Source organism: Neofelis nebulosa, chromosome 11, assembly GCF_028018385.1.
Source record: "Neofelis nebulosa isolate mNeoNeb1 chromosome 11, mNeoNeb1.pri, whole genome shotgun sequence".
Classification (NCBI taxonomy): Eukaryota; Metazoa; Chordata; class Mammalia; order Carnivora; family Felidae; genus Neofelis; species Neofelis nebulosa.
In genome coordinates, this window is record NC_080792.1 from 68759005 (window position 1) to 68774791 (window position 15787).

The following is a 15787-nucleotide window of genomic DNA, read 5'->3' on the forward strand; positions in this document are numbered from 1 at the left end:
GGGGGGGGTGCCGGCCGGCTGGGTGCTGTTCGAGGGTAGCCCGGAACCAAGGCTTCGGCAGCCCCTGCGGGGGCAGGTGGGGCACGCGCTTTTCTGGGGCCACCCCAGGCCTCCCGCAGGAATGCTGACTGGCACTGTCCGGTTTGAGAAGTAGCGTGTCTACGGCCCGGGAGAGCTCCCCACCGCTTCTTGGGTGGTGGGCGTCGGGTCCAGGGCATCCCTGGCTGGCAGGGGTCCGGAGGAGAGGGGGCGTGAGCGCGCCTGGAGCGGGAGGCGGGAAGTGGGGAGGAGGAGGAGGGAAAAAAGGAGGGGGAGGAGGAGGAGAGGAAGTCCCCCGTGGCCACCCCGAAGGGAGGGCGGGACGGTGCCCGCGGGCACTCGGTCAGGAGACGAGGGCTGGGCCGGCAGGGCAGCTACGCCCGCCAACCGAGGGACTACGACCGCCGGGCGCGCGCTCCCCGCCGACCCCCGGCTAGAGGGGCGGGGGCGGCGGCGCGTGCGCGGGGCGGCGGGCGGGGGCGCGCGCGGGGGGCGGGGCGGCGCGCGGCGACCCCGGCGGGCGCGAGGCTGCGGCGCGCCGAGCGGGGCGCGGGGGCGCGCGGGCGGGAGCGCGCGCGGGGGGGGGGGCTGCCCCGGGGCGGCCCCCCCACGTCGGGGCGCGGCGGGCGGCGGCGGCGGGAGCGCGTCCCGTCCGGGTCCCGAGGAGTCGCCGCCACCGCCGCCGCCGCCGCCGCCGCCGCCGCCGCTCGCCAACATGGCGGACCTGGAGGCCGTGCTGGCCGATGTCAGCTACCTGATGGCGATGGAGAAGAGCAAGGCGACCCCGGCCGCCCGCGCCAGCAAGAAGATCGTGCTGCCCGAGCCCAGGTACCGGCCGCCCGGGTCCGCGCCGCCCCCCGCGCCGCCGCCCTCGGCGGCCGCCAGCGACCCCCTGCGTCCGGGAGGGTCGGGCGCTCGGCCGCTGCTGTTCTCCTTCCCCCACCCTCAGCCTCACCGTTCCCGTCTCTGAAATGGGCATCAGAGGGCTGCTGGGAGGGGGGGGTCCCCGGGAGAGAGCGCCCCAAAGTGCCCGGCGTGGCGCCCGCGCGCAAGAGCGCCCCGGCAACGGGCTGCCGGGAGGTGGTTGTGACTTGGCTGGACCAGCTCCAGCCCTGTCGCCCCCTCGTGTCCCATCTCTGTGGTCCTCAGCGCTCCTCTGCCATGGCTCCCTCCTGCCCCAAGGCTGCCCTTCCAGCCCCATCCCTCTCCCTTCTGTCCCATCTCTGTCACCCGTCCAGCCCCATCCTCATGGGCCCCTTCTGCCCCTAGCCTGTGGCTCCCCCGTGCTGCATCCTGGTCGTTCCTTCTCTGGTTGCTGCTGCCCCGGTTGCCAACTGCGTCCTCTCCTCAGCTCCCTGTGTGCTCCTTAGCTGGGGAGTGCAGGCTTCTTGCCTTTGTCCCAGGTACTTAAGTGCAGTTTTCAGTGCTTTCTCCCCTTGGGGTCCAGTCTATTCCGCTTCCTATCCTCCTATCTTTTCCTCTTTCGTGCCCCCCGGGCAGTGATGAGTGGCTTGTGACCCACACAGTTTTCTTTTTGGTGCCAAGCCTGTCGCCCAAGCAGCTTTCCTCAACTTGCAGATCCACTGGTGGTACTTTATTAAAAGGTTGAAATGGGATTCACTTTACACGCACATGGAAAGGTTGATTCCAGACGGGAATTTGTTGTTTAAATTACCAAAGAAGGGCCCGATTGAATTGGCCAGGGGTTTTAGTGAGGGCCGTACCAAGTTCTAATTTTATCTCGAAAATGGTTTCTTATCAATGGAACCAGTTAAAGACTTTACTGGTTCGTGTCATTAGCACTACCCCAGAAAAGATCGTTCATCAGATTATCAGATTGATAGAGTTTCAAATAGTGTATCAAAAGATTAGGGTTCGATCCCCCCCCCCCCCCACACTTAGCTTCTTTTCTGATTAACACCATCATGAGTTGTATAGTCAATGTGCTAAGTAGCTCTTGGTAGAATTGATGATAAAGAGAGGCATCTACTTTGTGGTGAATTTGAAACCAGGCAGTTTGGTAAAATACTAGAAACTCAACCAAAACTATTCTCCACTGGCCAGCATCAGTGTTTCAAGCATTACACACTGAAGCTTGCTTAAATTGTTATCTTGACGTAAGAAAACAATCCTTCTTTTAATGCGAAGTGATCACCAGATAATTTTTCCAAGTCCGTTCATGAGCCTGAGCCCTATGACAGAGAAAATTATCAGTCCGTTTGAGCTACTTGTTGTGAAAAGACCAACTGTGTAAATGAATATGTGGTAGATATTTTTGGCTCGCTTGCCCTTTTCATTAGCCTATGCACCCCCTTGGTTTTGCAGGGTGTGCTGTTTGCCAAGTAGGGAAAAGCAGGGGGGAGCATAGACCTTTTGGAGTACTGTGAAATTAACACTCCTCTTCCGGAGTCTAACATACCCGTTGCTCATTGAAAATCAGTGCTGTTTAAATTTTTTTGGCAAATGGGAAGCTAAGTAAAACAAGAACCCCCAAACCAAGCCTGGATTTCATTTTTTAAAAAACTGCATTTTTATAAATATGGTATACAGTGCTTAATTCCTTTTTCTTTTGCCTTTTCTACTTTTCCTGAAGGGCAGGGAATCCTAAATATGTAGAGTCTCTAAACATAAAATTGACGAATCTTAGTTCATGGATAGTTTTGGGGGGGGGGCAAAATATAATATTAAAATTAGGAACTTCTGCTTGTGTGTGTGTGTGTGTGTGTGTGTGTGTGTGTGTGTGTCTTGTTTTGAACTTAATATGACTTCTGCTTTTTTAGTGTCCTTCTCGAGAACATACTTACATGTTTTGGGTATTCACTTCCTTGTATGAATGCCTTTGTTTTCGGTGGTGTTCTTTGGTAACACTTTCTTTTAAGGCAGAACTGGGAGGTGGTGAGTGTATTTCTCATGACATTTCAAGTAAAACATCGTGCAGATTTTTATCTACCACTGGATGGCAGGTAGTGGTGGCTACCTGCTGGACTTTGGGGTAGGGGTGGGAGGCTGCGGGGTTTCTCCATCTGGTAAGGAAGTTAATTTTCATTTTATTTTTTATTTAAAAAAATTTTTTTTTAATGTTTATTTATTTTTGAGACAGAGAGAGACAGAGCATGAATGAGGGAGGGTCAGAGAGAGAGGGAGACACAGAATCTGAAGCAGGCTCCAGTCTCTGAGCTGTCAGCACAGAGCCCGATGCGAGGCTCGAACTCACGGACTGTGAGATCATGACCTGAGCCGAAGTCGGCCGCTTAACCTACTGAGCCACCCAGGCGCCCCTAATTTTCATTTTAAAATGCCTCAGCACAATGGTTCAAAAGACTAGTATGATCTCACTCTGTCGGTAAAGGACGGTGGTCAAATGTTTTCTGATAAGAGTTTCTATTTCAGTTTCATTGTGGCATGAACTGTGTGATCACCAGTCTTTGGTGTTCTTGAAAAAGATGTTTAGATTCGTCTTTTTAGTGTCTCCATGACGAGTATAACACTTGCCATGGGTCTGTCACCAGTGACCTTTTATTTCCAGCCGATTATTTGAAATCACTGTAGTATTTTCTGCATGCTTCCTCGTTTCAGTTGCTTTGCTGCTTCCGCAGCTTTAACCAGAAAAGCTACGGGACTGCATCATATCTAGCTAGTTTAAATGAAAGGTTGGGTCTGCGGTCCCCTGCCTATTACAGGAGAGTCTCAGAAGATGGACCGTCCTGCCCCCTGGGGAGATCTCACTTCTCTGAGATAGCGAGAGGCAACTGTTTTGTTATGTTGACACGTTATTTAATTAACGAACCCATGAGTGTAAATCCCGGAATAGCTGACTATTCGTTCAGATTACATAGCTGCTTCAGTTTACTGAAACATTTGTTGAGTTAATGTAGCTGATGATGGGATCTGTTGGGAAGACTGAACTGTGACCCATGAGCCCACTGTGCAGGCCCAGACAGAAACTCGAGCATTACACCATGTTAAAGAAGAAGTACCTTTATTTGATAGGGTCTAATTCATAAGCTAAGACTTACAGAAGGGTCAGCGTCTTAAAGCCCTGGATCATCAAGACAACTTTACTTTAGGCTCATTACTCTTTTTAACCTTGTCCAAACAGAGTGAAGTCCCATTGGCTTGGTTGGGTAACATGAACTTGACCCTTTCCCTGCATCCCATGTCCATTTAGGAGACATTGACAGTATTGGATCATTAATTGCAAAGCCTGTCCTTTTATTTTATTTTTATTATTATTTATTTATTTATTATTTATTTTTTATTAAAGCTTTTTTTTTTTTAAAAATGTTTGTTTCTGAGAGAGAGACAGAGACAGAGAGCGCAAGCAGGGGGAGGGGCAGAGAGACAGGGAGACACAGGATCCAAAGCAGGCTCCAGGCTCTGATCTGTCAGCACAGAGCCTGATGTGGGGCTTGAACCCACAGACTGCGAGATGATGCCCTGAGCTGAAGTTGGATGCTTAACCAACTGAGGCACCCAGGCGCCTCAATTCACTGATTATTAAAAAAAATTTTTATGTTATATTTATTTTTTTAGAGAGCGTGCAAGCAGAGGAAGGGCAGAGAAGAGAGTGGGGGACAGAGGATCTGAAGTGGGCTCCACGCTGACATCAGTGAGCCCGATGTGGGGCTTGAACTCACAAACTGTGATATCGTGACTTAAGCCCAAGTCGGACGCTTAACCGACTGAGCCACCCAGGCACCCCAGCAAAGCTTGTCCTTTTAAGGTATTCCTACAATATGATAGGAAGTTCTGAAAAATAACATTTGCAAGATTCTTTGTAACTTTCCTAGATCATTTAGAATATCCTTCAGGACATCTGTGACACCCTTTATTACATGACTTCAGTAGGGGGTTGTAGAGGCTGGGTCTCCAAGCCAGGCATGGAGAGACTATGATGAGCCTGACCACAGCCCCATCTTTCAAGGGGCTTTTTTTTTTTTTTTTTAGTCTAGTGGGAAATACACAGTTGATCCAAGAAAGATGTTTATAAAGTGCAGTTTCTTGAAGATTCTATTTAACCACAGACAAGTAGCAATTTGGATGGCTTTTTTATTCTGCAATCATTGAACGCATTATGTTTGCTGAGCGTTTTACAATAATTGGTTAGTTATTCCCTCCGAAGACCTATCCGGCCAGAGTATACATAGTAATGTGGTAATGCTGCGTCTTCCTGTTTGTAACCGGATCAGATGGGATCCATGTTGAGAAGTAGCTCAGTTTTCTTCTTCTGTGGGAATGAAGTTTCTTCAGTGATTTCCCTGACTCCAGTCTGTGAGCCGTTGGGGGTAGACTTGAACTATTCCTCTGTTTTGGTTGTAGGGGATTCTGTGCCCGTGCACACCCCTCCCCAACTCGGAACTGAAGAGTCAATGTTGAAAGAATGAACGGCCTTCGGGGAAAGAGTGCTCTGTATCGCCGATAGGAGTCTTTCTATGTATAGAACAGTGGCGGTGTTCTTGCCTCTTTTCCACTAAGGTGCACATTCGAAATGTAATTTGTTCTGACCTTTCGGTTTTTATTCCATTCTTGGGCAGAGGCAATTTGTGCCAGTGACTTGATGATTCAAGAGCTGTGCGTGGTTGTCAGTTCTTAGAAATAGATGTTCCAGTGCAATCAATTTGGGACCTAGAAGCTGCCCCAAATCTGGCATTGTGAAATGTTTTGAACGGAGAGCCCAGTAGATCTCTTTGGGTTCAGACAATCCCGGTTTTTACACGCAATGTGTTCTTAGAGACAGCGTCTCAAAAGTGCTTTTCAGTATGCTGAACTTGGCTTTGCCAAACATGTGTTTGGACAAGACAGGAACTGTTGGCTAAGGCTTGAAGCAGGGACGTGTAGGTCTTTATCTGACAGTGGGCGGCAAAGCACAGTAAGAAATGCAGAGTGGGGGAGAACAGGATGCTTGGGGTCTCCGTAGCCCTGAGGAGGGAAAGAGAAGGTTTATTACTTCCACGAGCTAGCAACGTAACAACTACCATTTATTGAGATTTCCCTTCTCCCGGGCACTTTGCATCATGAGTGCATTTGTTCCCCGTGACAGTGCAGCCTGGTGAGTGACGTAGCCTCATCCGGACAGTTAGGGACCTCTGCCCCGGGTGACAGCTGAAGCATAGTCCAGAATGGGGTCCTTTCCTCCTTGCTCTGCCATTGTGCCAACACGAATAAGGAACACCCTCACCCCTTCTGCAGTTTTTCCTTTGGGGAAAAATCACTTTGCGGGCCATGTCTGTCGGCTGCTGGTGCAGCGTTTGCAAAGTCAGGACCGTCCTCAGAGACTGATAGAGAACAGCTCTTCCTCTGGGATGTGGCAAAGCGGTAATTATCACTAAGTGGATAAGCAGTTTTTTCCTTATTTCCCACGAGGAGCTCGAGGGTTAAATTCCCGTTCTGTTCAACGCAAGAAGCGCAATCTTGCAACCTTGCCGCCAAGAAATCTGTGTAATAGACCCCCTCTTCCCTCCTCTCCCCAACCCGGTCCCCAAACAGGATTTCTGTGTGGGTTATTATTCGGAAAAGAGAGCGGCCCCCGTCCCCCGCCCCCGCCGAATTGTTCCATTCTGGAGAAAAGGGAAAAAGGACACAACAATATTTTTGGCTTTCTTCGCGATAAAAATCACTTTCTCCCGCAAACAGTTTTCCTTTGCTGGTGAACCATGTGTCCGAGGAATGCTGATAGTTTGAGGAAGATGTGTATGTGTGGTGGTCTTCTCTGTCCTTGTCCTCCTCTGGACTTTGGCAGTGGGGCAGTGGAGACCTTGGAGGGGTGACTTCCACTTGAGTGTTGTGAACTCATTTGCATATTTAGAAACTTGCACACTAATGAGGCCCTGACCTGCTTCTGCTTCTCCTGGTTCCCGAGTCTTTGTTCTTTATTTTTGTCATCGATCAGCACTCCCACCCCCTGGGCCATTCGTGATTGCCCTGTAGGTCTACAATAAACTGTGGGGGGGCGGGGGGGGGGCGGGGGGGGAGAAGTAATACCTTGGCTCCCCATACCCTGTAAATGTTTCTTCTAATTTTGGAAGTCTTCTCCTGGGTCATCTATGCTTCAGCCTCAGCGCGGAGCATCTGCAGGCCGTAGAACTTTCTATGTGGGGCATGACAGAGAGGACAGTTCGTTGACTCTGTCATTGGTGTTTTGTGACAGTCAGCCTCCACATAGACCTGTACTCTTGCTGGCTGCCATTTCCTTCTTCCAGGGTCTCAGGAGTCTAGGAAAAGGTGATGATATGAAAGTACCTAGGCCCAATTTTCATCCCTAGTGAACTTGTAGGTCAGCTGTTTCATTTCTGGGCTCATTTTCCTGTGCCCTCCTTATCATCTGCCACACTATGATACAGTTCTAGATCAGGAACCAGGAAATATGGACCAGATTCCATTGGCAACTTGCCACAGGCCCTTGATAAGTCACTTAAATTCACTGTATTTAGTTTTTCCTAGCTGTATAATATGATATCTATTCATTTGTGATCATAAAATGTCCCCTTCCCCCCCTCCCCCCCCCAATCTCTGGGCATATTCTATATAAAATATATATATATATATTTTAGTGTTTTATTATTTTTGAGAGAAAGAGAGAGAGCATGAGCAGGGGAAGGTCAGAGAGAGAGGGAGACACAGAACCCAAAGCAGGCTCCAGGCTCTGAGCCGTCAGCACAGAGCCCGACGCGGGGCTTGAACTCATGAACCACGAGATCATGACCTGAGCCCAAGTCGGACGCTTAACCGACTGAGCCAGCCAGGTGCCCCAATATATATGTATATATTTTTAAAATTTAGTCATTTATTTTGAGAGAGAGAGAAAGAGGTCGAGAGAGGGGCAGAGAGAGAGAGAGAGAGGTCGAGGGAGGGGCAGAGAGAGAGAGAGAGAGGGAGAGAGATAATCCCAGGTAGGCTTCGCGCTGTGCTGTCAGCATGGAGACCAACGCGGGGCTCCATCCCACAAACCATGAGATCGTGACCTGAGCCGAAACCAAGAGTTGGACGCCCAACCGACTGAGCCACCAGCCACCCCATACAATGTATTTGTAAACAAGAGAGGACATTAATTTCACACAGTCACAACTCAGAAAAAGATAGGACGAAATATTAAAAGGTGATTTTTCTTTAATTTATACCATGGGTGGTCATTGTAGGGATTAGATGCAGCACAAAATGTAACACCTTAAGAAAGTACCAAATAGTAGCCGATAAAAGGCAGCATTGCATGGAGCCCCTGTGCCATGTGCCCTGCAGAAGCAGGTTGGGAGACAGGATTTCTGAAAAGTTGATATGTTGACCCAGGCAGCAAAGAGCAGATGTTGACCTTTAGACACATAAGTAAGTGAACTTCCCAGATTTCTTCTGTTTTCTTCTAGCCTTGGTGGCACTATGTGTCTAGAACCTTGCATACATGCTACCTCACTCAGTTCTTTTTAATTTTTTTTAATGTTTATTTATTTTTGAGAGAGACAAAGAGCACGAGCAGGGAGGGCCAGAGAGAGGAGACACAGAATCGGAAGCAGGCTCCAGGCTCCGAGCTGTCAGCACAGAGCCCGACGTGGGGCTCGAACTCAGGAACCGCAAGATCATGACCTGAGCCGAAGTCAGACGCTTAACTGAGTGAGCCACCCAGGCGCCCTTCACTCGGTTCTTTTTCTTTCTTTTCTTCCTCCCCACCTTTACTCTACCCTCCCTCTTTTTTTTCTTTCCATCCATCCTCCCACCTACCCATCCATCCTTCATCTGTTCTTTCCTCCCATCCATCCATCCATCCATCCATGTTTCCATGTTTCCTTCCTTCCATCCATCCATCCATCCATCCATCCATTCTTTCTTCTTTTCATCCTCCTTCTTTTCATCCATCCATCCATCCATCCATCCATCCATCCATCCATCCATCAGGCTCTGGGCTATGTTGGCTTCAATACATAAGAGTTCATGAGCATTGCTATTCTTAAATACAGATAACTAAACAATTAGGAGAATTAGCTCATCCTTTAGAGGCCTTTGCTTCAGTAAAATGAACCAAAATCACAGCCTAAAAGCAGCTGGCTTCAGTGTATTGAGCATAAGGTGATTCATTTCAGTATTCCTTAGACATTAACAGATTGCATGTTAATAACATAGCATTGTAGTATCTCATGTTTGAAAAGATCTTGGAGGGCATCCAATTTAGTCATGCATTGGATGGGTGACTTCCCTGTCTGACGTCCAGGCAGGGTCATCTCCGAGGAACATCTTTGGAAGCCCTGTGATGTTGGAAAGCTCTCTTGCAATTAATTCTGTGCACTGATGTTTTGCTGTCCTTTCATGGTTGTACAAACAAGTTTAGTCCCTGAAAAAGTGACAGATTTTCCGATATCTGAAGGCAGCTACCCTATCCCACAGTGGCTTTCACAGGAAGCTGTCCCCAGTCCTTTTAGTCACTCCCCAAATCAAGCTGAAGTCTGCAGGCTGCTCTCTGTAATCTGTGCCCATCAGTCTGAATGTGACCTGGCTGGGTCAGAATATTAAGGTTTAAGAAGACTGAAAAGATACCTGTAGAATTCCTCTGCTTAATTCAGTGGTGGCAAAACCAGTGAAAAATCTTATTCCAAGTGTGTGGTTGAACCTCTCTCAAGTTCCGTTATGGGGAGAAAATTTTTGGTTCCTCTGATGATTTGAGATTCATCACACCAGCTTGATTAGGGGATTAACATTTCCATTAGTCAGAATTTAGAAGCTACGATGGGTACCAGGTGTCTTTTTGACATTGTCTGCCACTTGCTGAGTGCTAACTTCTAGGCCCTGTGTACATTCTGAGAAAATTGTGGGCTAAAATATTTTTAGGAAGAAAACGAGCTTTAATTATGCCAAAAAAAGCCTTTTTCTGAGGATTTTAGGGCTAATGTTTCATATATTCAAAAACTTACACCTACAGTTCCATTAGGAGTCTTCTGGGGAAGGCAGCAAGCATATCTTCATTTTTAGCAATAGAACTTGACTGGGGAACGAGCTCTTGGTATTCGTGCTTTTGTAATTAAGTCAGTCCATTGTTCTTTATTCTCGATCTAGAAAGATCACTCTGGTTATATTTTCAGGGTACTCTCAATTTTCTCTGTCTGCATTGCTTTTGATGAGGGTTTAAGTTAAAAATGAACTAGAAGTTACATGGAAGGCATTTACACAGCTGTTAAATACCGCAGACTCATTTTGCAACGTGAATGTCTAAAGCTGAGATGACATTTTCAGATGTGTCTTCTTTTCAACATATGAGGCTTTTGCTACTTGGTTAGGGGTGGGGGTGGTAAGGGAGGTGTCTGTATTCCATTTAGAAACAACTAACCATAACCGGTAAGGTCAAGGGATTTTAATATTCATCTTTAATGGGCCATTCTTTTTTCAACTACGTTTACTATTTCTTTTCTTACAGTATAATGACACACTAATTAAGCAGTGGCTCTTGGAATCACAGTAAGTATAGAGTAGAGTGTAAAAGTTTGTGCTATCCTCTCTGTTCCATTTAGGACCTGCTTCCTTCTGTTTGGTCTCCACTGGCAGTAGAGGAAGGCTTATTATTTATGCAAAATGTCACAACTAGAATTGGCCTAGAAGGGGGAGGTGTTTTCTTCACCTTAGCAGTTCTGGGCAGATTCTGTGCTGTCAGAGCAGAGCCCGATGTGGGGCTTGAACTCACAAACCGTGAGATCCTGACCTGAGCTGTGATCAAGGGTCAGCCGCTTCACCGACTGAGCCACCCAGGCGCCCCTGCACGTTAGCAGTTTCTAAACCTTGAGCGAGAGGGGATACTTAGGTTTATGACCTACCCCCCTGCCCCCAAAGAAGTGTGACGGTTTTTGTGGTCCGGGGTTTCTTAGGGTTTAATCATTTGATTGGTTTTTTATTCCACAAGGAAAACCAGCCAGTTTTTCTGTGTTTCTGTTGTTCAAATAACGTGCCCTGTTTAGTGGGGAACTGGTGTTCAAATTATTTAAAAAAAAAAAAGTCAAGTTATGCTATAAGAAAAGCTTATTTTTTCTGACTGTTTCATACCGGGAAAGCTTAATGAGGTAGATGGTGGAAACTCACCCTCCTTCATGTGAGATTAGAGTTTTAGGGTAAGTGTCCTGGCTTATGATTAATCATCTCCTGACCATCCAGGGATCTAGGGTAGGGTTGATGATGGCGGATTGCCACTATATAGTCAACACGAATCTCCCGGGAGCCCAGATGCTGGAGGGCTGTGTGACCAGAGCATTCTGTCCTGTGTGTCGCCCTTGTAGAGGGGAAGTGACCCTCCGAAGGTAGCAGAGCCACCACAGGCTATAGCCCGATGGGTCGGAAGGGTCTAGCCTCAGGTTCGTCAGTTCTAGGAGCTGGGACCTAGTCATTTCTCCATGGGATGGCTTTACGCTGGATGTGACGTGCATGAATTCCCCAGTAGTGATGGCATCTGGGTGTCCTTCCGTGTTGCCGTGTTTCCTGTTCTCACTGGGGGGCAGACCTCCTCTGGGTTGGATAACACAGTTACAGCTAGTGCCTGCCAGCCAGCCCAGGAAACTTTGGCATTTCTCTGCCCTTTGTGTGAGGTATTGATTTAAAGTTTTTACTCTCAGAGGGCAAGCTTGCTTCTTTATTTTCAGATTCTTGGAAACGGCTCTCCAGTATTTCATCATCTCCATTTTAGAAGGAGGCAATTCAGGTCCAGAGAGAAACTAATTGCTCAAGATCACATTGATAGCCAAGGGCTCAAAGCTCTGTGCATTTTAATAGACACCTACAGACTATCTTTTGCCATATGAATCATCTAAGCAAAGAAAATTCCTAGATGTGGGTAGAGGAGGGGTGTCAATTTCAGCTATTACCAACACAGTTTGAAAATGGATTGTCCTCACCGTAAGGGTTATCAACTACAGGGATCTGATAAGGGGCTTACATATCATTTCACTGGTGATGTTGATTGAATAATAAATATGTGAATAATTCCTTAAAAGATAAGATGTCATGAATGTCATGTTCGGTAATAGGATTAGTTGTCATTAATGATGACCGTGTTACAAATTGAGAAAAGCTACACGTCAGTATTTTTGATCTTAAAGTTTTCTTACCCCAAGCATCTTTTTGTAATCTCACATGTGCCCTTATCTTTAAAAAGCAAAAACTGAAATTCTCTCTCTCCGTCAGCAGGTACATGGATACCCTTGGCTCGAGCACACTTGTCCGTTTACTCTAGATACATAAAGGATTTTTCGCATTAAACTTGTTAGCAGTACATTCTACATTGTGATGGAAAACTAATGAAACAGGTTGCACATTTAACCTTCACACAGAAAGGCTGTGGGCATCATACTGGGACAGAGTTGTGTTTGTCAGGAACACATTAGTGAGTCCCTTTACAACTTGCCCTCTGCTCCTGCTGAGACATGTTCGGCTTGTCCTTGGTAGTAGTGAAGAGATGCTTCTCGGTGCTCTGAATTGCTGCATGATACATCGTAAAACCGCTGTTTACCCAACCGTGTGTTCATAATCACAAGCGCCAGCGCAGTGGGTATGCTGACCTGTGCCTCTTTGGGGTCGTGGGATAGACCCCTGGAAGTAAGAGAGGGGCATTCTCAGTTTCGCGAGACGATGCCAAATTGTCCTGTATGTTTTAAGGATAAATAGGGCTGCATTCAGAAGTGTTAATTTTATTGTTCATTTAAAATCATTTCATATAGACTATCTAAGTACAGCTGGGTAATAAGAACTGAGATTTTATTAAAAAAATTTTTTTTGACGTTTTTATTTACTATTGAGAGACAGAGAGACACAGAGCGTGAGCAGGGGAGGGGTAGAGAGAGAGGGAGATACAGAATCTGAAGCAGGCTCCAGGCTCCGAGCTGTCAGCACAGAGCCCGATGCGGGGCTCAAACTCAGCAACCGTGAGATCACTATCTGAGCCAAAGTTGGAGGCTTAACCAACTGAGCCACCCCGATGCCCCTAGAACTGAGATTTTAAATGTAAATGAAGAGATACAGGAGTGTGAGACAAGAGCTAAGTAAAAACCCTATAAGGTTAAATTCGAATTGGAAAGTCATTTTATTTTTTTGTTCTTTGAAACAGTTTCTTTTAAGTTTATTTATTCTGAGAGAGAGAAGGCGTGAGGGGGAAGGACAGAGAGAGAGGGAGAGACAGAGAATCCGTGCTGTCAGTGTGGAGCCCGACTCAGGACTTGATCTCACCAACTGTGGGATCATGACCTGAGCTGAAACCAAGAGTTGGATGTTTAACCAGCCAAGCCACCCAGGTGCCCCAGAAAGTCATTTTAAATTCATGGTTTTGTCTTGTTTCTTTTCTTTTCTTTTCTTTTTCCTTTCCTTTCCTTTCCTTTCCTTTCCTTTCCTTTCCTTTCCTTTCCTTTCCTTTCCTTTCCTTTCCTTTCCTTTTCTTTCCTTTTTTGGTCTTACCACATATGTGTATGTCTTAACCCCAGTCATGGAAAAGCCCAAGAAACAACTGCTGTCCCATCCTTGTAGGTACCCAGCGCAAACATACCTGCCCTGAGGGGTGGGCAGGGTCTCGGCAAGAAGAACCCAGAACTTCTGGTATCTGTTGTATCAGAAAAAGGAGCCATCCGAGGGGTGGGGTGGGCACGATATCTAACAAATGCAGAGGCGGGAAGAAGGGGTCCCCACTGGCTATCAAAGGAATATGGCTGTGGTTGATTAAAATATTCTGAATATATTCCAGCCCTTGCGCTGGGCAGAACACTAGCCCCTTCCCCCACCAAATGTCCATGACCTAATCCTCAGAACCTGCGACTATGTGAACATTACTTGGCAAGAAGATTGCAGATGTAATTCAGGCAGCTGATGTTGCAGACTTTAAGATAAAGAGATTATTATCCTGAGTTATCTGGCTGGGCCCAGAACAATAGCGAGGAAGGGAGGCGGGTCAGAGTCAGAGTGAGGTAGCTTGAGAAGGAATATCTGACATTTGCTGGCTTTGAAGGTAGAATGGGGTCATGGGCCAAGGAACGTGGCGGCTTCTAGAAGCCTGCAAAGATAAGGAGACGGGTGCTCCCATAGAGCCTCCACTAGGAACAAAACTCTGCTGGCATTTTGATCTTAGCTTAGTGGGACCCATTCCAGACTTCTGACCTACAGATCTATAAGATAATACTTTTCTGTGGTTTGGAGCTACCAAGTTCGAGGTAATTTGTTATATTAGCGGTAGGAAGCTAATATATCTATGATATCCAAAAGGGAGATCCCCAAACAAAACAGATAAAAACAAGACACCTATTGGTCACCACTGGCTGTCAAAATACGGTACCAACTCTGTCCCTGAAAAGAGGCAGTCAAAAAGGTGAAGCATTTAGCGCTTTTCTTGCCTTTCCTGTAAGCTACAGAGGGTGATCACAATTTTTACTTGATGGGACATAATTCTTCCTTAAGAAGATTTACAGAATGGGAATCCAAGGCAATCCCAGTCAAAACCCAAACAAGAATTTCAAAGGACTTGAAAGGTGATTCACGTTCATCTAGAAGAGAAGAATGGACAAAAATAACCAATGACATTTTGAAAAAAATGAAACAGTGGGGATCTGCTCTGTCTAAAAGAAAACATTGCTATAGCAGTTACAACTGTGGTTGTGGTGCAGATATAGACACACATCCAGGGCACAACAAGCCTTGTGTGTATGTGTATGTGTGTATATACATAATGTATACACACACACATACTCAAAAAAATTTTTTTAAGTTTATTCATTTTTCAGAGAGACGGAGAGACAGAATGTGAGCAGGGGAGGAGCAGAGAGAGAGGGAGACACAGAATCCAAAGCAGGCTCCAGGCTCTGAGCTGTCAGCTGAGAGCCTGACATGGGGCTCGAACTCAGGAATCATGAGATCATGATCTGAGCCGACTGAGCCACCCAGGCGCCCCTACAAGCACACGTATTATATGTTAGTTTGGTTTATGAATAAAGGTGACATTTTGAGTCTGGTGGGGAAAGGCTGGTGTGTGATCTGGCAAAGTTACAATCCCTCCACATTGTACGAAAAAAGAAATTCCAGAGTGTTCGATGAGATCATCACAAAACCATTATAATAAAACAGAAAAATATGAGAGAATGTATTTCCATTACTCTGGAGTATGACAAAGGGTTCTCGTAAGCAAACTGCCCCGCCCCCCAGCCTGTAAAGGAGATCAGCGGCTGTGATCATGCGGACTTCTTGTGGGACAGTGGGTATCTTATACCAAATTGAGAGTCAAGTCAAAGAAAATTTACCTTGGCTGATTTTCTGTGGAGCCTGTTTTAGTGTGTGAATCTGTTTGCCCAGACAGTGACCGGTTTACGCTGCCTCAGGGAGGAGTGGGGGACAGTAGGTCACGGTGGCGTTTGGGGGACGAGGAAGTACAGTGACTTATGTCCAATGAGTCAGCATTCTTACCGGTGGTAGAAACAAAATGTCATCTGTCAGTCCATGGAAAGGAAGTGTTTGCTTTAAAAAAGCCACGAAAGGGTGCCTGCGTGGCTCAGTCGGTTTGGCTCAGGTCATGATCTCATGGTTCGTGGGTTCAAGCCCCACATTGGGCTCTGTGCTGACAGCCCAGAGCCTTCTTGGATTCTCTGTCTCATTCTGTCTGTGCCCCTCCCCTGCTCGCACGCTCTCTCTTTCTCTCTCTCTCAAAAATAAATAAACATTAAAGACAAAGAAAGCCATGAAAGGCTGACATTAATCTCATGGGAGGTAATTTAGATACGCTTTTCACATAGTTAGAGTGGGAGGTGTTTGTGGTCTG

The 15787-nt window shown here is 46.9% G+C and overlaps 1 protein-coding gene across 4 annotated transcripts in view; it reads left to right on the forward strand.

Annotated features, from left to right (window-relative positions):
• Positions 1–565: 565 nt before the first annotated feature.
• Positions 566–15787, forward strand: part of GRK3 (G protein-coupled receptor kinase 3) — a 130259-nt gene continuing 115037 nt past the window's right edge. Inside the window, exon 1 of one of the 4 annotated variants that reach the window (XM_058693093.1) lies at positions 566–867. In XM_058693093.1, coding sequence (XP_058549076.1) covers positions 755–867 — 113 coding nt within the window. In that variant the 5' untranslated portion in view covers positions 566–754. The remainder of the gene's footprint in view (positions 868–15787) is intronic. The other 3 variants (XM_058693092.1, XM_058693091.1, XM_058693094.1) reach the window with 3 other exon arrangements.